This window comes from Dermacentor silvarum, chromosome 6, assembly GCF_013339745.2.
Source record: "Dermacentor silvarum isolate Dsil-2018 chromosome 6, BIME_Dsil_1.4, whole genome shotgun sequence".
Lineage (NCBI taxonomy): Eukaryota > Metazoa > Arthropoda > Arachnida > Ixodida > Ixodidae > Dermacentor > Dermacentor silvarum.
The window spans coordinates 163899658-163922864 of record NC_051159.1 but is presented as its reverse complement, the minus strand read 5'-3'; the positions used below and the strand labels follow the sequence as shown (position 1 = coordinate 163922864).

At 43.8% G+C, this 23207-nt stretch overlaps 2 protein-coding genes across 2 annotated transcripts in view; one reads left to right on the top strand and one right to left on the bottom strand.

Moving 5' to 3' along the window:
- The window catches only part of LOC125946439 (uncharacterized), a 283769-nt gene that overhangs the window by 85538 nt on the left and 175024 nt on the right, over positions 1-23207 (top strand). The window lies entirely within an intron of this gene.
- Positions 5244-21334, bottom strand: LOC119456332 (zinc transporter ZIP6-like). The gene is made up of 10 exons (XM_037718038.2): positions 21239-21334; positions 20164-20853; positions 18776-18938; positions 15547-15716; positions 14012-14188; positions 12904-12999; positions 11216-11297; positions 10514-10666; positions 9219-9406; positions 5244-8017 (listed from the first exon to the last, which is right to left on the bottom strand). Exons 2-10 carry the CDS (start codon positions 20764-20766, stop codon positions 7889-7891), a joined length of 1761 nt encoding a protein of 586 aa, XP_037573966.2. The 5' UTR covers positions 20767-20853; positions 21239-21334; the 3' UTR covers positions 5244-7888.

The window sequence follows — 23207 nt, the reverse complement described above, 5'->3', positions numbered from 1 at the left end:
TAGAGTTGAAATATTAACAGATGATTCTGCCTTTGTTTCCGTGAACCTTAAGCACGTACTGGCACACGAACCGCGTGTGACAGTTTCAAAACTCTAACAATCGTTGATTTTCTGGCGGACATGTCGCGCCATCGTGAGGTCGCCCAATAAAACAAGCGCATTGCCACATAACCCCCGAGATTGCCGGCAGCAGAGTGTATGCGTGCTCAGCGCTAGCGAATCCCAGAGGCCATGAATTTCTGCATGAACAGAAAATACCGGTGTTATAGGCACTGTTTGCCGTGCTGAAAATTTGGAGGGCATGGCATCGCAGGAAATTTCCAGAGACATATATGGCAAGATGAGCCAGCCCACTGCCAAAGATATGCGGGATTGCGTCAAGATCCCCCTCCTTCTCACGGATTTCGGCATTCCCACAAGCTTCAATAACGTGCATCAACAATGCATAAATCTGAAATGTTTTTGCCGATTTATATGCGCGCCGATGGCTAATACCCAAAAACAGGCTTATTTTATAAACCCTGTATTCTGACCTACAGACTAATGCCAGTAACTGCACCTTTATTCTGCCAAAAAGATACATAGGACCTGTACACGTAATGTCGGCTCGTAGATATATCTCTAAAGCACACCGACCTCTTAATTGAATAGCGTATTCAGCAAATTCATTGATTCACTTGATTGCTTTTACTCAGCCGTTCGGTATGTCTAACAGTGTGCCCATTCCTGGCCAATCCTCCACAATGGGTATATGCAACTGTGGCACAAGAGTTACAGAATCCTCTAATGTAGTTGGTAAGATATGTGTCGCACCTTTATGTGCATCACCGCTCATCGCCATTCTTCCAACGAGAAGCGTCATACATCACCTTCGTCTTCGTGGCCTCGCTGCGTAGGCGTCTCAAACTGTGCATCCGCATGATTTGTTCTCTTGCGCTTTGGCATTGCCCGTGAGTGACGTAGTGCATACGCATAAATATTCCATGATATTAAAAATTGTCAGCTTTCTGGTGGGTAAACAAACATTGCAAGACGTGTCACACTCAATAGGATGATCAAGCAAACACAATCTCCGTTAATTGCATAGGGTTGAATACGCACCACTTGACTAAAACTTTGTTTGACATGGATTCCAACATGTACAGGGTCGACCACATCTAAGGTGAACGCCTCATTAGTATTCAAGACTTCATAGAAGCTGATGTTCAGTACACGATTCGAAAAATCATTATTGTGTTTATCGACCCCATATTACACATCGTATAACGAACATTTCACTCGTGAAGTAGAATAAACGCTGCAGTTTTACCGGCTTGAATACTAATAGGTTTTCACCTTAGATGTGGTCTACCTTGCACCTTGAAACTGCATTTTCAATGCGAAAGCATTATATGCCCCATGACGCGAAACTACGGCGGCGGCGGCGGCGATGCCGTGACCGATAGATGGTACCAATAATGGCTGACGGTACAAAGAGTAAAATAACATCAAAAATGCTCGGATTGATGTCAAATGTCTCAGGGCGATTCTTGTAAACAAAATAAATTATTGATGGATAATTAACTAACTCGTATAGATAACTAACTCACTAACCATCAACAGTTCGTTCACGCTAACAAATACTTGTCTACTTTATCACCCGTTATCTCCGGTGTGTCGCAAGGCAATGTTCTGGGAGCAACTAAGACCGCAAACTTAAAAAAAGTGTGTCGCAAGGCAATGTTCTGGGAGCGTTGGGCCTTTGTACGCACTACCATTAATAAGTTAACCACTCCTTTCTGCGCCTGGACTGCTGACGGGCTCATTCTGCCGATGCTCTCTCGCGTTTAGAACAGAACTAAGGCTGGAGTGCACCGCAGCACACATCGAGTAACGAAATTAGCACTTCTCTCGCGCACCCACATATTTATTCAGTCTTGGTGTTGCGTGTCAGCTTCTCTCTGCAAGTTCGGAGCGCGAATGACAACACCAGACTATATTTGCAACGGAGAAAAAAGCTCCATAATCATTCAAGTGACCTTCCAACTCGCCAAAACCTCGAAAATTGATGAACGGCACACTCGAAGTCTGAAGCTACAAATGATAGTTGAAAAACGTTTACGGCCGTATTTGCCCACTTAAGCGGAATAAATATTTATTTGTTAACTACTTTGAGTTCGATGATTTTATTTGGTGTGACCCCGTTATCTCCGGTGTGTCGCAAGGCAATGTTCTGGGAGCACTACCAGGACCACTACTATTCTTAATAAAAATAACGACTTACCCAGATTCGCAAGTTCGTTTATTTGCTGATGATTGCGTAATCTATCATGCTATTACTAGCGATGATTCTCTTGCTCTCCAGTTCGACTTAACATAATTTAAACCTGGCGTAATAATTGGATAATGTCTCTTAACATGAAAAAAGCGTTGCTACTTACAATCCGTCGCCGCCAATCATTCTTTTCAGCTAAATATGGTATTGCCGTTCCGAAATATGTGCCGTCATTCCCTATAAGTACTTAGGTACCAATTTGCCCAATAACCTCGGTTGGTGTTCCCCCATTTGCAGCATTAGCAACGGCGCCAATCATGTTCTATGCTACCTGCGCCAAATCGACATCTTGTTCCTCCTTTAATAAAACTACTAGCATGCTTAACACATGTCCGACCCAAACAAGAATACAAATGCTCAATATGGAACTCATACCAATCTAGCATGGCAACAGCACTGGAATTTATACAGGATCGATCAGCAAGGTTTATTCACTCCGACTACTCTTACCACACTAGCATAACTAAACTTAAGTCATCACTGAACCTGCCAACCCTCTAGCACCGCCGCAAAACAGCAAGGTTATGCCTTTTTTGCAAATTTTATCACTCGCTCCTTCACCAGACCGACATCATGCATGCGCATCGTACTTCATCCCATTATTCAAAGGCTGTTTATCCCCCTCCAGCTCGCACCACCGCTAATCTCAGCTCTTTCTTCGTTCAAACAACGAAAAACTGGAATCATCTTCCTTCTGAAGCGGGCCACCCCTCCACTCTTCCATTCATTGATCTTTCAAGGCACTCATCGAAATTATTACTTACTATAAATGCCCACCTATCATGTAAAACCCCAAATGGGGTACTTGAGGTGTCAATAAGTAAATAAATAGTGGCTCTGCAAATATACAGGAAAAAATACTTTTGCTCGAATCTCATAGGTGGCACTGAGTCGTTTTGGCCGTGACAAAATTATCGTTTAAGGATTATAAAAAATAATTGATTTTTTTTACAATCTTGCCTAAAATTAGTACATTGTCCGATACAGCACTTATCCGCCACCCCAACCAATACACGTATGACCGTTGGTTTCTTGCCCATTCCCCCGTAGTTTGTGAGCAATTATTTCAGGAACAAACAGGCAATAAGAAATAAGGTGATAGTCTCCATTGTGGGAGAACGTTGCTGTCGCAGTAAATAAGTTCAGAGACGACGGAATCACTGAAGTGGGCTGTTTTCATAGACGCTTCCCTAATAAAACAAATATCGCATTTTTACTTGATATTACAGGGAACGATGGTCACAAGGTTTTAGTACAAAAGAAGGGGTGCCCTCCCACCTAAAGGGAGGCTCGAATCGGCTCAAGAAAGAACATTAGGAGATTTCAATTTCATGTCAATTCTGCGCATTTATTACTTTCCTGTACTGAAATAAGCAGGAAATGTAACGCTAAACGAGTCTCACTGGACCATGTCTCTTGCTCTGGCTCTAGGAATAATGTCGAGAATTTCAGAAATCCCTTTCTGAGCGACACTCACTGAATTTTGGGCTGCCAACAAATAACGACACGAACAAAATGTCACGTCATTGTGACTTTGCCAAAACTCGCTTCATACTCAGTTCGCACAAATTCCTGAAAGGTCTTCAGGCCTGATAGCGCAAGTTCGTGCGCGTTGTGCAACAGCAGGCATTGAGTCACTCAATAATATTGTTCTATGCTTGTCTTCTTATTTTCTAGTTCCTTAATCGCTTAGAGACTTCTATTGTATTGTGTCCAAGTAAATCCCCCAGCGCTCGCTTAAGTAACAAAAACGGATTTCAAAGGCTACGCTTTTGGGCGCTGCAAGCACAGGAAGTGACTGCAGGAGCCGGAAACACGCCATGGTTGCCAACGTTTTAGACATCACCTCTGCCTCGGTGCTCCGCCCTAAAAGAGGTAATGGTTATCGAACTTTGGAGCGAAGTCCTCGTGGAAAGTAGGGAAGAGGACTTTGAGCCTGAACCACACAATTTGCGAACCAAATAAATTATCAATTGGGGCTTTGTGTGAGCATTTAGAGTGCTTAACAAGGCATAGTATTCACACTGAACGGCGTTGTTGTGTCTGGCGATCCTTCGGGACAAAGGAGGCCGGCGCCGACTCAGACGCGCCAACCTGGCGCCACTTTCTCGCGGCCGAGAATTGTCACCTGGGACTGAGGGATTAGCAGTTGGTATCCAGGCTACCTCATGCGTCGCTAAACGGCAGCGTCGCCCCTTTGGTGCGGTTCCGTGAATTACCAGCGCCGCCCGAACCACGACAAGGCCCGGCGCCGACTGCGACTCGCCAACCTGGCGCCCTTTCGTGACAGCCACCGCCCTCCCTGGTTCCGCGAACTGACCACTATGGAGAGGCGAATCTTGAAAGGGGCCAGTGTCTGGCAATCCCGGGGGAACGACATCAACGCTCGGTTCCCAAGGTGTCAACCGCTGCCTGTGTTCAGGGGCGACCTAGCAAGATTGGAGGCGGAGCCCGGGAAACGACGACACATCACGTGCGGAATATGGCCACCTGATCCAAGATGGTGATTGGCTAAAAGAACTACAGTGTATTCCCTCGTCGAGTGAAAGAGGGAAACGAAAGGGATAAAACAGCGGGACTTGGGTGTTGAGAGAGGCTTGACCATGTAGACAACGCTTGACCATGTAGAGACGCTCGACCATGTAGAGAACACTCGGAGATGTAAACGCTACTACATGCAAAGATGTTAGCACGTAGACGGCTCCAATATCATGGAGCCCTTCTTGTAAAATAACGTATGCACATTTGTATATAAAACAGTTTTCTAATCTCCCTGGATATCTCCTCCTCTCGGCACCTGGAACGGCACCATACATGGAACCTTCGTGGCCGCTCGGACCTTCGACTTTCGCAACAGCGTCGAAGGCCCCGGCGCAACACAGTGCGCGAAATTTTGCTTTGCATGGCAAACATAAAAGTTCAACAAGTCACGTTCTATCAAACAAAAATTTATTCACATTTGTGATCTTTGTGGTCCCATGCAAACGACAAAATGAATACTAAAACGAACAGATATATCACATATTTCATAACCATAATTTGCAAGTATAGAACAAAAATACGTGGTTCACAACGTGCTTAAGTACAATGCTGGATTCATTCGCAAAACGATGAGTAAAAAGCCTAAGTACAAACATTCGCGATATTTACACAGTTAGTACTTTGACTCACTCAAATCATATCTTGCTGGCCTGGAACGTTTGCCTGTTGCTCTGGGGATGATTAAAATACCTACAAGAATACCAAAAGAACACCTTATTTGCGGAACTTGTTGGCTCATGCACAACATTGTTTTGCTTTAATTGTGCATCGTTATAAGTGTCTAAACAGGTAATAAATGTACATTTAACAGACTGAAACCATTGAGCAAGCTACTTGCAACATATTTGCCTCGACGTTACATTGACAAGCACCAAAAGCAGTCATACGCGATGTTTAAAAAGCTACAGCAGATGTGGTAACGGATTACGCGATAAACGTGAATAACCAAGAAAGATTAAGCACGTTATTAATTATTTTAAGAGAAGATTGAAATTAGCTTTGTGATCTTTAGTCATTCGTCACCATGTGAAGGGAAATTCATGCAGTGCAGGTTTAGTGCAACCTCCGAAGTGAGCTGTAAAACTGTTGCCGCAAAATGAGAACTACACTGAAGGGTAATGTGTCACGGTATCGCGCCCTCCATTATTCATCTCGCAAGCCAATACGTTTTCAAGCAATAAAACCAGTCTTACCCAACAAACATCTTGAGAAGCTTAAGCAATCGGAAGAGAACAAGTTAAAGAAGTAACTAAGAAATAAAATTGTAACTTGCTTTAGAAAAGCAAGTTTTACACAAATTTCAGTGAAAAAAATCTCAGCAACAACTTCAGGACCCCATGTTTCTTAGTAACAGGCTGCTTTTGGCCACCGTCAAGTACGGACCTGCACTATTCACGTGTAAGTAGCTGCAGGGTGCTCTTTATATTAAGAGCTGACTAGTAGATTTCGCTTCGCTCCTTACTATGCATTTATCAACGGATGGCCATATTTCGGGCGACTGGTACGTGGCCTTTCAGAAAGGAAGATTTTAGTGATTTCCCTGGAAAAACAAAATTATTTCGCGAGAAGTAGCAACGATGTTAAGAAAGCATACAAAAATAGGGCATAGACGTCATAGTGAGGACGCCGTGAGCTGCAGTGTTCTTACTTTCAACGACCTCCAAGGCACTAGTGATGTGTAAAACGAATTTGCAAGAGCAAATATCCTTTGGGGTACCCTTTCCCGTGCCTTACAACAAGTTTGTCTGCCTGAGCACTACTGCAGCGTGTTCGGGATAGTAACCAAGCGCTGACAGTGTTCAGCACTATAACATATTTGTAAAAACAAATCTGTCTAAGTTACTATAGCGGGTGCCTTATAACCAATTCGTATTTCTGAGCACTACTGCAGCGCGCTATGAAAAGCACCCAAGCGCCATCTGTGCTCAGCACTATTCACGTAAAGCCGCGTGGCGATACTAATACTCTCTCCTGACTTTTAGGCGAAATGGGCAAAACAACGACACAAGCTGTAACATTTGAGCGCTTGTCAACACTGTTATTTTCTTTAGAACACCTATAGCGCATCGTAAACGACATCTTCGTGCCGAAAGTGAAATTATTCTGCTACTTTACAGTAGCACCCATCACACGAATATACCTGGTATAATGAAAGCGAAACGGTTATTTAGCTTTTGTTCCTGCTACGTCAAAGACGTAGGTTACGTACGGAAGGTGTACCGTCTTTGTACTGTAATAAAGCAACCAGCAATATAGTTTGTATTATCACACCTACTTGGCTTTGCAGCACTTACTCGTAAACCTCTGAGTTGCCCTGCTATCAACGCTATTGTCTGCTTGTCGAATACTTGTGGCATGCAGGAACAAACGTGGCTGAACAACTCTCCCTCGCTTCGCAATAAGAGTGAACGGTCGTTGTCACACGAACTTAATTTTTGAACTTCTCAGCTTTTTTTTTTTCTTTTTGGCACCTGCCCTCTGTATTAGGAATTAAAGTGATAACCCTATCAATCACAACCTATAGCATCAGACTGTTTCTAGCTGCAGGGTACATTATTTTCGGATATTTATTTCTCGTTTTTGGCTAGACAAAAAAGTAACAAATAATCAAGAGGCTAATTCAGTTAAGTATGCAGATGAAGGAAAGGTTGCGTAACGGTATTGCACTGTTGTAAGTTGTCTATTTAGACAAAAGCCATATAGAGAATTGAACGTTAATATATGTCAGTGAATGTGAGTCATACTGGCTATGATGTTGAGCAACAAGGTGAAAAATGGTTGCTAACACGGCTGATTACACTGGCAACAACACTACAAGAGTTCGGTAAGCGAGTCATAGAATGAAGCCGTGCTAGGACAGTCAGTGAAAAATGGTACCGTGAGCAGCTACGACACACTTCACCAAGACGTTCGCTGCAAAGAGTCAGAACACTGAGAAGTTCACATTTGTTCTGCCACAAACACAAGCTTCTTCAAGTGGGCACGTCCGTGAAGTACTCTTAGCCGTCGCATCGAGGAGTGCACTTTGCATGATTAAATGTTCAGCTGGTCTTCGTATATGGCAATCACACACATAATTCCGACGCCCGCCAGCACTCCAATGTTCTTGACTATGAACATCTTGAAAGGACTCTTCCCTTTGTGCTGCTTCAGCTCGGGCAGCTAGAAAAGAAGAAAATGTGGAAACGTTGAGATACGGGGCTAAAATAGAGATCAGGTAGTCCAACAACTAATTTTATTATGGTGCAAGACTCATGCCCGACAAAATGTTGTTCAGCCGGACAATTCAAAACGGCTGAAAGTTGAGCACGTTGCTATGGATTCATGCTACTGAAAGACAGGCACGAAAACGCGGTCACAGTAAGTAACGAATGTGTTTACGGTGTCATTTTCGTTCGTTCTTGTGTACGCGTTTGCACGCCTGCCTTTCAGTTAGAATGAGACTTACAAGGTTCCTCTTAGCACGTTTTTCCACTTTCATAGATATGAAGTTGATATAATTGATATTTTTCTCATATGTTAGGGAGTTAACGTGTCCACCAAGAATCACTGACAGTGTTCTCACCTAGCTTAATTACATCGACCTAACGTAGTAGGTTTTGATCTTTACACTATAGGAACTTGTCAGTTTACTAAAGTGCGTGATGGTAAAGCTATGTGAAAGACTTTGCGTGGAGTGTTTTCTTAAACATAAAGTACTCTAAAAGCATTTAGTTAATAATAACGTATAATGTCATAAAGATCGGCTGTAAAGTATGTCGTAGCTTTCACCAGTAAAGCAAGCCTACGTTGATATACAATTTTTTCTAGTGAACAGAAACTAAACATTCGAGATAGCAGCAATCCCTGATTTTATGAACATTAGTTGGTATCAAACAGACGCCAACACGTTGACTGCTCTGTGATTTAGTAATGCAACGGCACAAGCAAGATAAGATTCTTGATGAGGTCACAGAATAGTGAGGCGATAATGTTCCTCAACTACACACAACAAGGTGCTAGTACTAGTAGTACTCAAATAGATGAGTTGCCCAATAAACAACAAGGGAAGGTAACTGGCGCCAAAGCCACCAATGGGAATTTAGGTACCAACAACAACTACTGTTAGCGAAACGATGACACAATAAATGGTAGTGTGTGCATATCTTACAGATGCCATGCTATAGCGAACGCACATGCGTCTCTTCAATTTTAGGTCCCGTATTGCAAGCAAAGCATTCTTTTAGTGTCGTTTCCAATAAGAAAGTTGTCAGACCTGTCATCCAAAAAGTATTTCTGCTGATACAGCGTTGTATCAAGATGTTGAAACGCGTCACTTGTCAAATGCAATAGACATCGCACATCGAGCAGTGTATGCGCTCACCATGTCTACGAGTGCTACGTAGAGGAAGATGCCCGCGGTGACAGTGAGAATCCAGTCTCGCGCAGCCGCCTCTTCACCCAACAAGAATCCCGCGTAAAGACCAGCGAATGCAGCCATTGCGGACAAGAAGTTGAGAAGCAGTGCGCGGCGGTAGCCCAGCCCGGTCGAGATGAGCACCACGAAGTCGCCTGCGAAAAATACGATGGAGGTAGCGTAAGTGCATACAGGTTTAGATAGGAAGTGTAACCAAACCTTTAATTATGAACTGCTTTTTTTCTAAAGCATAGTTGATACCAGTTATCCCCTCTGTTGCTTTCATCCGGAAGCTGTAAAAACAATGTACTGTTTCATTGTGCTTCTTTTTTTTTCGGGGGATTTGCCGCAGGACATATGGAGTTTAAAAAATATCTAAAACAAGGGTCAAATAAATTCTGCGCTTTTATGCGCCAGAACCACAATATAATTGGGAAGCATGCCGTAGTGGAGGACTTCCGATTAATTTCGATCGCCTGCGGTTCATTAACAGGCATGCAAATCTTCGTAAAGAAGCGTTCTTGCATTTCTCTCCCATTGAAAAGCCGCCACCGCCGCAGTCAACCCGCGACCTCAAACTTAGCAGAGCTACGCCATAACCACGGGGCTACCACGGCGGGTGCTAAAATGGTCATCAAGCAAACACATGTAGCCCTGGGGGATGCGGGTAATGTAGAACAAACGTCCACATCTACGTTCGCAAGGTTTCCGTTAGCTCAGACACAGAAATACGGGGAAGCTTAACGAAAAATCGGCTAGTTTATTTATTTATTTATTTATTTATTTATTTATTTATTTATTTATTTATTTATTTATTTATTTATTTATTTATTTATTTATTTATTTATTTATTTATTTATTTATTTAAAAATACCTTACAGGGTCTTAAAGGCATTGTTTAAGGGGGGGGAGACTACAATCAAAGATAACTTATACAATAATTAGAATACACATGAGAATACATCTACAAAAAATACCGGGTAAGAAATGCGTTATTATACAGTAATATAGTGTTACAGTATGTACAAGGAACAAACCGAACGCTTTTGGAAGTGACAGCTCATTCAACAACAAAATTTCACACAGCAAAACACAATCAATAGAATTACAGAGCGAGCAAGACGTAGTTAGACTATAAGAAAACAGTATTTTAAATGTCCTCACATTTGAAAGTTTCCTGGTGAGATTGTAGAGAATAACATTCAGAAAAGTTTAAAACAGTTCAGGAACAACAACAATTTACTATACTAAGTGCTTCTCACCAAACTCGTGTGGAAGTTCGTGGCAGAATACGGCGAGAGATGTGGAGAGGCCGCTCTTTAGGCCCGAAGAAAAAGCAGCGCCAATAGCCAAGCCATCAGCAACGTTGTGGATGGCGCCGCCAATGATCACCATCGTGGCCAGCGTCGACATACCTGCGAGTCATATCTATTATCATTACCGAAATAACAGAAGCTTCATACAAACAGCTTTTCACAATATGGCTAATCGAAGCGCTAACTGGCGTCTATATTAATTAACGGGGCATTATTATGGTTGCATGCTTGCTCTAGCAAATCTGCCACAATTATAACTTCCACTTCCAATGCGGGAAAGGATCAATCCTCAAAACATGTGCTTTGTCCCACATTCATATTGCGCATTGTACGCTTTCCTTTCTTTTTAGTTAGTTTCTTTAGTTCGGGAGTTAGTGAACGTGTTACTGAACTCTACGCATTATATCACCACTTAGAAGGACGAAACCAGACCGAACGCTTTATAGAAGGTCTGGGATGGTGATCATTACATACAGGCGAAAACAATTATGTAGGCTAAAAGCGCTCACACTTTATTCAGATTTGCATAATTCCTGAATTCGAAAGCGTAAAGGTAGTCGTTAGCGCACATACCACACAATGGTAACGAGATCGTGCTAAAAGTGTGCTTAGACTCCACGAGAACGAGTGCAATATGGTAGTGCTCACCACAACAAAGAGCTCGAGACTTGAGCACCGGAACTTGTGGATTCTCTTCAAGTGCTAACGATGGTGTGCTCGAGCAGTGCGCCTGTAATAATGGAAAAATAGGCAAGAAGACGTTATTGTAGAAACGACGTGTTCGGCTGCTAACTGGTTTTCTGACTATGACGAGAAGACTTAATGTTTGACGCGGGCACAGTGGTTACACCGCACCAGGTGCCAGTACACTTATCGTATGCTTCTTCCTTCCGCTTCTCGGATCATACAAAACCAACGCTAACCCGAGGTTCGCAAACTGCAGATTATCACTGTAAGCGCTCACACGTGGGTAGTTCCCTCAATCTGTGCATGCAGTGCTACGCTGAAGCATGCTGCTATACCACCACCATTACCACGCCTTCCAAAAACGAGCAGTGTCATACCTCCATGCCCTCAGCGAAATCGCCCTCCGTCATTTTATACGGTCTTAAAGATGGCCACTATGATGAGACGATGAATATTCTGCAGCCATCGACATGAGTGCCTTGCGCAGAAGCAATTTCGGCGGTGATGATGGCGGCGGTTGAGGCGCCGATGTGTCTCACAGCTTGAGGATGTTGGGCACTACACTTTGAGTTTTCCATGGCATAAAACGGCGACTTCAGACTTCAGATTTTTTTTTCAAATACTTCTTGTCTCCTTTGCTGCTAAACGATGCTAGTAGTGGACGCACTTACAACGTATTGCTGGCTCGTCATAACAGACCGAGTGTTAGTAAAAGGAAATCCTTACGGTCAACGCTTACATACAACAGCCAGCTAGGGGAGGTGACATAAAGACTAACTAAACTTTTTTTCCAAGTTATTTCAACCAGAAAGACGGGGGAGTTCAATGTCAAGTTTAAGTTCGGGCACCGGCAACCTTGGGCTGCTTGTCTGATTTGATTTGAACTTATAACAGTACTCCGTTATTCGTTATTCGTTATTCGTCATACAGCATGAGCCATTCTTGCTCACGCTGTAAACTTTGACTGAAAACGATGGTTCCTTCAAAACGAGCAACTGGATTCTTCTCATTATCATAACACAGACCCAACAGTACAATAAGAGCGTCGCACATTCTCGCTCGACGAAGGCAAATTTTATGACTAGACTAAATCAGAAAGTATATTGTTCTTTATACGGAACTGCAACTCAATGTAAGTTTTTAGTGGTTTGATGTAGGAATAACCCACTAACACTAGACTGGGTGTTTATTGTAATACATTAACACATTTCAGATTGAGAAGTGGAAAAACGAGGCTTGCAGAAAAACTATTCCGCAAAATATTCAGCTTTATAGAACCATCAACAAACAACCCATAACGCTTGTAGGCGCTCAAAACAGCCGAGACCATGACTGCTTGTTCAATTTGGTTTCAAGGACGTCTGGGTCATGGTCGCCTTTTTCCGGAAGTTGTAAATTATTTGATTGAACGTAGTAAGAACATAAAGACGCTCTTAAATAATCAGTTAAATTTACTTTGTTATTTACCTCATAGACATGGCCGAAAACTGAAAGTGGTATTGACTCAATTCTCCACAGAAGCAATTTTAATCGCCAACAGACCTTGGCTCCCTCTTTTTTGCTTGACAATTACGATACCACCCAGTAATAGCGCGTGGCGCAAATGTAATCTTCATTTTATAGAAACAATATGTAGACCACGTGATTACCAGTTCAACGCTGGACTCCGTCTTTTGTGATACTTTGGTCATGTGAAGATCCTCAGGAATGTTCTTGGGGAGGTGACTATGCCCATGACCATCACTCTGCAGAAAAAAAGTATAGGCAGCTGCAGTCAAATACACTCAGGTTTCACAGTAGACAAAGTAGCCAAACATTCAGAAGGTAATGGTTATCGAATGCCAGAGACCAGGGATAAAAGTGTGATAATGACAGAACTTAAATGTAGCTAAAAAGACAATGTTTGTGGTCATGGACTATTTATCAGCATACATAGCCTTTTAGATGCACATCAAGCAGGTGTGAAAAACACCGCTGTGGGGATCTCTAGCGCCACCTTCTTGCACGTCAGCGAAATCAACCATTCCGATAGCCATTTTACTGCATCATACGAAAAAGTGCGCAGCATGTTGCAAGCGTGTATCACCTATAGCCACGTGCTTATGAGTTAAAGTAAGTGTTCGCCACATAAGATCTGGCCATTTTTGCCGTAAGCACTTATTGTGCTAAGCGCACGCCAGTGTGCCGCCCAGGATATGGAGATAGAATAAACATCTTTATTATGTGAATGTAGCTCAGATCTTCAGTTAACTATTTGTTTATCACAATTATTGTGCCCTACGATAGCTTGCTTATTCCTGCGTATTTTCGACTAGCGTTGTGTCCTTACTTATACGCTTTCTAAATTATTCTCCTGCGTTGGAAAATTGTACGTTTCTTTTTTTATTTGATCCTCTATGTTGTTCCTCCCTCATTTATACCCCTACAGGGGCCCACGAAAAAAATTATTGATGATGATGAAAATAATAATAATAATAATAATAATAATAATAATAATAATAATAATAATAATAATAATATGATGATGATGATGATGATGATCCTATATTTCAGTGATCAGAAGATCACAAAAATAATTAAACATAGATTTAAGCTGTTAACATAACTTCTTCCCGTGCCCACGGACCACAATTCGGCTTTTAACATTTCATGTCGATTCGGCTGAAGTTTCCCTTCGCGCACAGGACTTGCATACAAGCAGGCACTTTTTAGCCTAAGCATGACGTCAGGCGTGTGTTACCCGCGGTGTAGACGTACCTGCTCGCCACCAAATATGGTGCTGAGGGCCTCAAAGATGAACAGGCCGTATAAGGCCCCGATGAGGCCTAGCTGTTTCCACATGTACTCTGGAACCAGGCTGTCGTGGTCGTGGCTATGTGCGTGTGAGTGACCTCCCGCTCCTTGATCGGCGTCATGGCTGTGCAGGCCAAGTACCTGTACAAGCAGTGAAACGTGATCTTAGCCTTCACCATCAATTATAGTACACATCGCGCTCAAACGTTTAAACTGTGGTAACCAGTTCAGTTCTATCAGTCTATAGCTGCTGGTATAGGTTAAGTGCATAGCTTATAGCAAAAAGCTTCTGTGTCGCAAGTGACCGAGAACTGTGTCATGGCTGCATGTGTAACCGCCGGGCTTTTACGTTATAAACGAAACTATATGTAGAGTTGAAAATGGCTACAGTTTTTCATGTGTCATCAATGAGTGCTGACAAGCTTCGCCTATACGGCTGATCCTGTCTCCATGCTGCCAGGTGCTCTTACCAATATCGCATCAACACTCGCCGTTGATGATTCTTGTCGTTCATGCACTGAACTACTGAGTAATTGTGCCAGCATGTCTTCTTTATGTTTGTGTAAACGCCAAAGAGGAATACGTAGTTCGAGCCGGCTCCGCAAAGAAGACCGACCAAGATGTTGCTGGGGACACCTACGCTATTGCATAGCAAAGATCTCGAGGAATAAACAAGATGTCCGCCACGTTTTGCCTCGTTAGAAAGAAAAATTGCTTATGAGCCCATTCAGCCATAGACCTTCAAACACCAAGATAAAGGCTACTTATCACAAAGTTACTCAAAGTCTCACGAACAGCATATTACAGAAAAGACACAGTGCACACAGTGTATTTGGGAATGGGCTAGCGAGTAGTGCGTGGTTGCAGTTTCTGTGTCAGCGTCGCTGTTTGCGTCCCTTGCGCTTGTTAGGGTGCCTCGATTGCACCGCTTCTCAATGGCGGCGCTGCTATTGAGGAACCCTAGTGCTGGTCGTTTACAGCGGAGCTCTCAAGGAGACTTCCACAACCGTTTTCGTGCGGCGATGGATGCGGTGGACGTGCTCAGTATTAAATGTCAATTAAAGAACAATCAGCAACAAAACCTGTGCCGGAGCACCAAATTTTCGCTTTCAAACGTGCTTATCAATGGTTATAAAGTTACCTTGCGTACACTTCACTCTAATAGAGAACTTTCTCGGGCGACCTTTTTGTTCTTGCCAGTAATCTGTAATGTTTGTTTCTCTCGTCACGTTTTACTGGCTCCACGGTGGAGGTCAGCTAGGAGGTTGCACGGTTGTGGCGGTGACCGCTGACGGCATGGTCCAGCAACGCAGCTGCGTGGGAGCCCCACAGTGGTAGTATGACCAGGGCGTCGGTGTTGAGTCATCAATAGATAATGAGACTGGCATACAAACTGCGAACGCTTCTTTCATTATTATTCTTTTGTCCAAATGACAATATGGTCTTGCGTTACTATCCATTAGCTATCATTGCTCGCCGAACACCAGATACGCACCAACCTGTGGTATTAGATGTAGGAACGCGTCTCCAGTCATGGTGCCGAAAGAGAGGCCAATGAAACCCATCATGATGTAGTAGTAGGCGTGGCGAGCCAGGCATGGTAGAAGCAGCACCCCCATCAGCGAGCACAGGCTGATAATGAACACCGACAGCGTCCCGTAGCCGTACACTGCGCCCAAAGCACGCTTAATTGCATTGTGAAGTGCACAGCGGTCTGCCAGCAGCGCCATCAACCTAATACGCAAGGCGTACATCTTTCGGAGATAATGCAAAACTGTGGGAACATGTGAAACATTTGTTACGGTATTCCATATCGACATCGGATGTTCTTATTATTACATTTAATTACTGAAGACAGAAATATAAATACTTTGGCGATTAATGTCCATGGGTGCTTTACGCAGCTCTTTTTTAGTTATTGTAATGAGGAGGTCATAGCACATCCTAGTTACGGTGCTTCACAACGGACAATTGGGCATTCCAAAGAGATTACAAAAAATGAAGTTAGAAGGAAGCGTATAAAATCTTCCTGAGGCATCGCGAGACCAATTCAGGAAGTAATGCCGGGTAAACCTAAACTGTCAATAATTTAGGCAACACCACGTCCGTTCCTTCTAGGCATTATACGACTGCAAGCTTAATATCGACAACGACAAAGCACTAGCTTCCAGTTCTTTACAAATAGAGGCAATGGCAGCCTTTTCTGGCACTTGTGTCATAACGTGACACACATGTTGATCACGTGAAAAGCTTTGCTTAAGCGCAAACAGATTTCTCCTGCCCTTTAACGAATTTGTGTTTGTTTGCACTTGGGGCTTGTTCCTTATTTATTTATTTATTTATTTATTTATTTATTTATTTATTTATTTATTTATTTATTTATTTATTTATTTATTTATTTATTTATTTATTTATTTATTTATTTATTTATTTATTTATTTACACTATTGGTCCTGATTAGGATCATAGTAGGAGTGCTATTACACAACTCACAAAAATTATAATCCACACGTCGGAGTAACTGAAATGAGGTATAACGCCGTAAACACTGGTAAAACACAATTCATCAATGACAATAAACTCACACTTGGTGTAACTGAAATGAAGTGCAACGTGATAATTCATTAGTCGAGAATGTTAGTTGCTAGTAACAATCGAAAACAAAAGAACAGAACTCCTTGTGGCTTTTCTATATTCACAACATTTGCCGGAAGCCTTTTCCAGTCCCATTCTGTTCTTAGGAGAAAAGAATAGCAATGTCAGTCTCTCGAGAACGTTTCTTCTTCTAAATGTCTGTTATGTTCGCTTCGTGCAACCCAGGGACGTTGCCTCGTTTATGTAACGGCTTCTATCATTCAATACATGCTTGCCTGTATACTGTGAAAGAGAACAAGCCTTTTTACTCCTTTGTGAGCAGAGAGGAGGTAGATTTGATTTATTATAAAGTGAAGATACGAGTAACATCTACGATAACAAAAGTAAATAAAACGCATCGCACGCCATTGCACCTGTTCCATCTTTTATTGCGATAGCAATTATATGGATACTTCAACCGGATTTGTGCCGTCGGCGTCGCCGTCGCCGTCGCCGTGAGGTTCCGTATAGATTCCAAGGGCGATAAAATCGTCGCCGCGCGCCGTATGCGCGAGCGAAAGTGCGCGGGGGAGGCGCGCTATCACGGAGAGCGAACGCACGGCGGAAAGCAAACGCGACCGTCGCCTACTAAGTGGTTCGTTTGGGAAAGGAAAGGTTGGCGCTATCTTCTGCAGCCCTTGAGAGAGCACAGCTACGCTCCAGGCGCGAAAGACCGTGGGGGTATGGGAGGGAGGGAGGCGGGGCGGCGCTGTGCTCCGGCACCAAAGGCGTATCTTGCCACTCAATCTTCCACGCGAAAGCAAGAAAGCGGGAAGGCAGCACGGGAAGGAGGGGGGGAGGGGGGAGGGGGGGCAGCTTCTCCTCTGCCAACAACTTCTCCTCTGCACAACTCCTCTGCACTTTGCCCTGCGTTGGCGGTCGCCCGCATCGTCTCTCATTTCCACACGGCTCTAACCTTTGTATGCGCTGTGCATTCGCCGCTCAGTTTCCGTTGAAGCGATGGACCGCGCGAGCCTTCGCCCCGGCGGCTGCGCTTGCTGCCAGCGTTTTGACAGTCGCTGTCTGCGGTCATTCAGTGTGATCTATTCATGGTTGCTTGTGCGCGCTGACACCCCGATTGTTAATTCAGTTAGTAAGCGAATCTGTCCAAGTTTATGCAGCCGATAAAACCACTATCTCTACTCCGAATAGCTCTCTACTAATTTGCTATCGCAATCGATGCTTCGCCTTTCGAGCGAAACTGCGAAATTTTTTTGTTATAAGTGTCTCAGTGTGTGGGTCCTAAGCACATGTGTATTTTTTTTTGTTATAAGTGTCTCAGTGTGTGGTTCCTAAGCACAACATATGTTAAGTATCATTCTCATTAATATTTTGTAAGCTGTTAGCCTAGTGTCCGCTGAAGAGGGTTCAAGCGTTCGTCTAATGTAGCCCAATATTTTGTTATCTTTGCCGGCTATTTTACCAGTATGAGTTGCCCAGGTTAAAAATGACGTAATGTGGGTCCCCAAGTTACTGTCTTTCAAAACGTGTTGCTTGCCAACGTTATTCATCTGTAAGTGTCGCTACTAAATCCAACACTGTGGTAGGGCAGCGGACCTAGGAGCTCACATCATCGGCTCTTCCCAGGAGTGCTAGAGTGCAAATCGTGGGTCCTCAGAGAGCGGATGGTGATATCGGCGCCCACTTATAGCTTTATCATTTGAGTGTTCGTCTAAGAGTTGAGCGGTTCATATTTCGGTCCCAAATGACGCAATGTAGTATTAGAGCTCTGCGCCTGACAACCCTGTGTCGGCCGTAAAGTCCTCTACGCACTAATACAACCTGTGCAGAAAATCTCTTTATAACATAAAACAAATATTTTTCTCCGTGCCTTGTAGTAACAGTTATCGATGTTAGAAAGTACCGGAGGAAATTCACAGCCACGTGCTTTGCATTCTCGCTTTTTGTGTGCTTTGGTTCCTTCATAATGATTCGAATATACTGCCCGATACAACTGCTGCAATAAAAGGCGAAATGCTGCAAACAGGTGAAAATACCGGCCTTGTTTTCGGTAATTACATTTGCTCTGCGGAAGAAATGAGACATGGCGCATTGATACAAACAGGTGGTTAGAAGGATTGCAAGGTCACTCACACTCAGCTGTAGTAGGTTTCTGCTCTTCGCGGGTAGTTTGGAGGCAGACATCACTGACAGCCTGCTGGATAAGCGCCGGACACAGATGGAAGAATTCGTGTCTGCTAATGGTGCCATTTTCAGAGAACCCAAACTGCCGAATCAGTTCTCGCGGAGTCCAACACTGCAAGAGAAAAGAGCAACTTTCATCTCATGCAACTAGGTGTAAGAGTCATGATATCATTACGAGCGCTTTCCGGTCGCCTTAACGCTTAATACAACAATACAGCGACATGTAAATTTCAAGTTTTGAACATTTTCATTTGATAAATAAATATATTGTCACCTTTGCGACTGAGAAACTAAAAACTCAAAGAAACTGTTTCTCCTCATCAAATTTATTCACTATATTCTGACGTCTTCTAAGCTTCCCGTCATTCTTGTCCCAGTGTTCAGAAAAGCCATTTAGTTACGAAGAAAACAAACCTTAAATTGATTAGCGACCGGCACCACAGCCACTGAGCTTTTAGTGGTGTGGTCTAGTTGCAATTTAACAATATGTAAAGATATTTCTTTGGGGGGGGGGGGGGGGCATGCATGACCCTGGATATATCAACCCCCGTATTCGCAAACAACTCTCGACTTCAAGCTCTTTCTCGACCACTCCGAATGGGAAGCAGCGCCGCCATAGCAATCGTTGGTGATTCCTAAATGAAAGGTTTCTTAACCCAACGTGTTCTCTCCATCGCAATCGAGTCGATGCTGAAAGCATCCGGTTGCAAAATTTTTGCTCTAGAATTATTGTGTACGGTATCGAAGCTCAGTAACCACACCTGTCGGAAAGCGGTGCTGCCATTTATTTTCTTGAGTCGAGGTAGAGTGTCGAGTGGGAACAAGGGATGGAACGGTCTTTGAATACGGGCGCAAGTTGTTGCAGAAATGTCCATGGCCTCATTTACAAAACTTCTCTTTCTTAAGTTTAGTCCGCGATTGGCCGTCACTGCTGCATTCTTCTCGCTATCGGGGTATTCGCTATCATAAGTGATTGGCACCCGAGCGCCGTTCAATGAGGTGACACTCTTAAGAAAGAGAAATTTCGTGTACACGGGCCCAGTTACTTTAGACCATACTCTGTTTCACTTGGGTTATTGACCTTCCTATTTTGTGTTTTCGTTTGAATGTAGATTGCTACAACAACCGCACTGTGCCTTATTATGTGCACAATCAGCGATTAAATGCGTATGAAGCAGGCGTGAACAGTCATAAAACGCTTAACCGATCACCTAATTGGTAAAACGTTCTGATAAATTGCCAAGCTTATCCAGCCAAACTGTGCTCAACATATCCTAAACATTTCTGACCAGCTGCGAATGAGTTGTGGCCAGTGGTTGTAGTACAGGCGCTCTTACTTTGGAAGCAGAGCTGTTGTGATTGTGGATGTCATGGTCCGGTACTGGGGGGACACCACGTCGTCGCCTCCCCGCGACGTTTGAACCAGGATGCACGGCGGGTTGGCTTCGAGTTGACAGCACTGTGCCACGCCGGTTGCGAGTACTCGCTTCATCGTCATGTTCGTGGTCATCATGGCCGTCTTGAAGGTGGTGGTGAAGTTTCTTTTCGGGCCGTTCATAGCTGGCCTCACTGTACTCAGTAGTACTATGCGTATGGCTATCCGTCGGAGTGCTAGACACTGGTGGCGTTGATGTTTGTTCCGCCGTGGTATTATTCCTGTGGTGCTTCTCCTGATCTTTGTGATTACCGGCGTGTCCGTGATGCTTGTGTTCGTCGTGCTCGTGACCGTCAGCATGATCATGATCATGGTCACGCTCATGTTCGTGCTTATGCTCGTGGTCAGTGATTATGGTCATGATCGTGGTCATGGTCATGATTGTGATGACGGTCATGGCCATGGTCGTGTTCATGGCTGTGGTCATGCCCGTCCTCGTGATCGTAGTCGCGATCATGGTTTTCATGGTCGTGGTCGTAATCATGGTCGTGGTCACTGTGGTCATGCTCTTCGCCGTGCGTATGTTTGTGCTTGTGACCGTACGCAATATCTTCTGATGCTAGGCGTAATTTTTTCAGCAGCCTCTCTAGACCTGCATGTTCAGTTTTAGCGTGATGAGTGAGGAAACCGTTTCCTAGTTTCAATAGGCTCAAAGCTCTAACTAATTATTTTCAACAAACTGTACTAAGAAATATCTTTTGCTAAGAAAAATCAACTTTGTTTTCAAAAGTAAAGAAGCTGCGTATCAAAACATGAAAATAAAGAAAAGCCCCGTACATAAGATTGGCATTTCTATGCCATTTCCGTGTTATTCTTTATGTCAAAACAGCTGAAAATAACAGGAACACAGTTCTACACATCGGAATTTTCTATAAAAAGTGGCTAACTTACTCTTTCAAGTTTTATTTCTGAAACAAAAACACCGAACATGCTCCGACCACACTTACGACAACGCACTCTGTCAAAGAAACGCTTACCTTGTTGTGTCATTACTTCAGAACTGTTGTCGCCATACCGCCTAAACAGATCTTCCAGAAAATCTGTCACGGCGTCGCCAACCTCGATACAGTGACCTAGAAGTCAAATGTACTTCAATCAGTTGAGGTATTTATCTTCGTCATCATTGCTACTAATAAGTAATTTTACGACATTTTCTCTAAATTTAGTTCAGCCGGTGATATTCATACATGCTTAAGCCTCCTTTCCGATATTTGAAAATTCTTTACTCCGGTTTTTTTTTCATGGGCCACTCAAAAAATCCCTCCATAATTTTGTGTGGATCTTTAGTAACTGGTATAACCTCTGCCCCATTTTTAGGCTGCAGCTATTATCAACATTGTGAAAGTCCGCCCTCAAGATATATGCCTGCGCCCAGCTGAGAAAAAAGTTCTTTATTCTTCCGGGCGTGGATGCAACCAGCTGTAGCTTTGCAAATCAGCTTTGACACATTTTATTGCAAACTTGTGCATAAGTAGTCTAGAGCATGGCAGCGACTGCAATTTATATATTTGTGCACGAGAAAGTGCCTTTCTTTTATTCAAATGCACGTGGGGACAAGCCCCGAGAGGGCGTGCCGGAGTGTTTACAAATGCTGCTGCGACAAAGTGCACGTGTCCATGACCTGGGAGGTCGTCGAGCAGCATTCGACGTTGCGTATGGAAAGCTATTTTTATTCCGCCTGCTTCATTTCTTTTATTTTTTTTTCTGCTGCTAAATTTCTTTGACTATCATAGAACAACGAAGCTATCTATAGTCGTTCCCGACCTTTCGATGCCAAAGAGTTGGAAGAATTCACAAGTAAAATGCAGCCAACCGATGCTCGCGCTTGCAGGCGCATCGGCGTATACGATTTAAAAGGAGTTGAAAGGACAAATTACGCAGGCTATAGTTTCCTTTATTGAATCTAATGAAAAAAGCAATACACTTTACATGAGGCTGCAATGCAAAACACGATATTTGTGCACGTGCGCAAGGCGCAGTTTTCCAAGACAAGGTATGCTTACCCTGTGAAAGATGAGTGATGACTGAAGTAGCTACTTTTTCGACGTACGTCTCCTCGTTCTTCTCGTATGGCGCTAAGCTGTTGAGTACGTCCTCGGCGGTGAAGCACTGTGGGAATTTAAAAAGTGTTGTCACCGAACTTGCCTCCTTCTAAAAAGAACCTTTCGAAAACAGAAATTGCAAGAGACCAATTTTTGAGCAATATCCAGCTGTTCCTGTCGTCGCATTTTTTCTTGTATATTAAAAACGATGACTGTTTCTCTATTTTTGCAAGTACTCCGAGCAGGTAGCGAGAATTGCATGGCAAAGCTACCTCACGACTTTATCAACCAGCCGTCTTGGGAACACCAATGCTTCATTTAGAGCCACTAATGTTCTTATGTAAATATGTACACTCGTGAAAACCACAATGACAACCACGAGAGTTACCACGAGAGCAACCTTCGGAATAACAAACAGCCCTCGCTACTTCGTCGATTTCCCTGGAATGCTTGCATCAGGACAACACTCCGCGGCATGTCTTTTCATAATCAACAAACGCGCCCTTGCCTCGAGCATCGCTACAAAAATGGCACGCGCAGTTCCGCAGGGTCGAGAAGTGAAGTAGCACACCTTGCGTCTGCTGGTGGGCACGTAGACGGCCTTGACGCGTCGCAAAATGTCCTCTAGGCGCGCCAGCCGGCCAGGTGAAGCCAGTTGCAGGGCGGCTCGGCATTGCTCGTACGAGCCACACCGTCCAGCGTGGCACGGCTGGCGCATGTCCGACAGTCGCTCCAACAGGAGAACGCTCATTCGCTCGCGCTTCCGGTCACCGGCGGCTTCATTTGTGTCGTTCCCGTTAGGTAGGTGAGCCATGCTGCTGGGAGATAGACACTGCGGCGAAAGAGTCAATGTTTTGTATTATCCGACTAACCACCGATACTGCACAGCACCAGAGCGAAACCA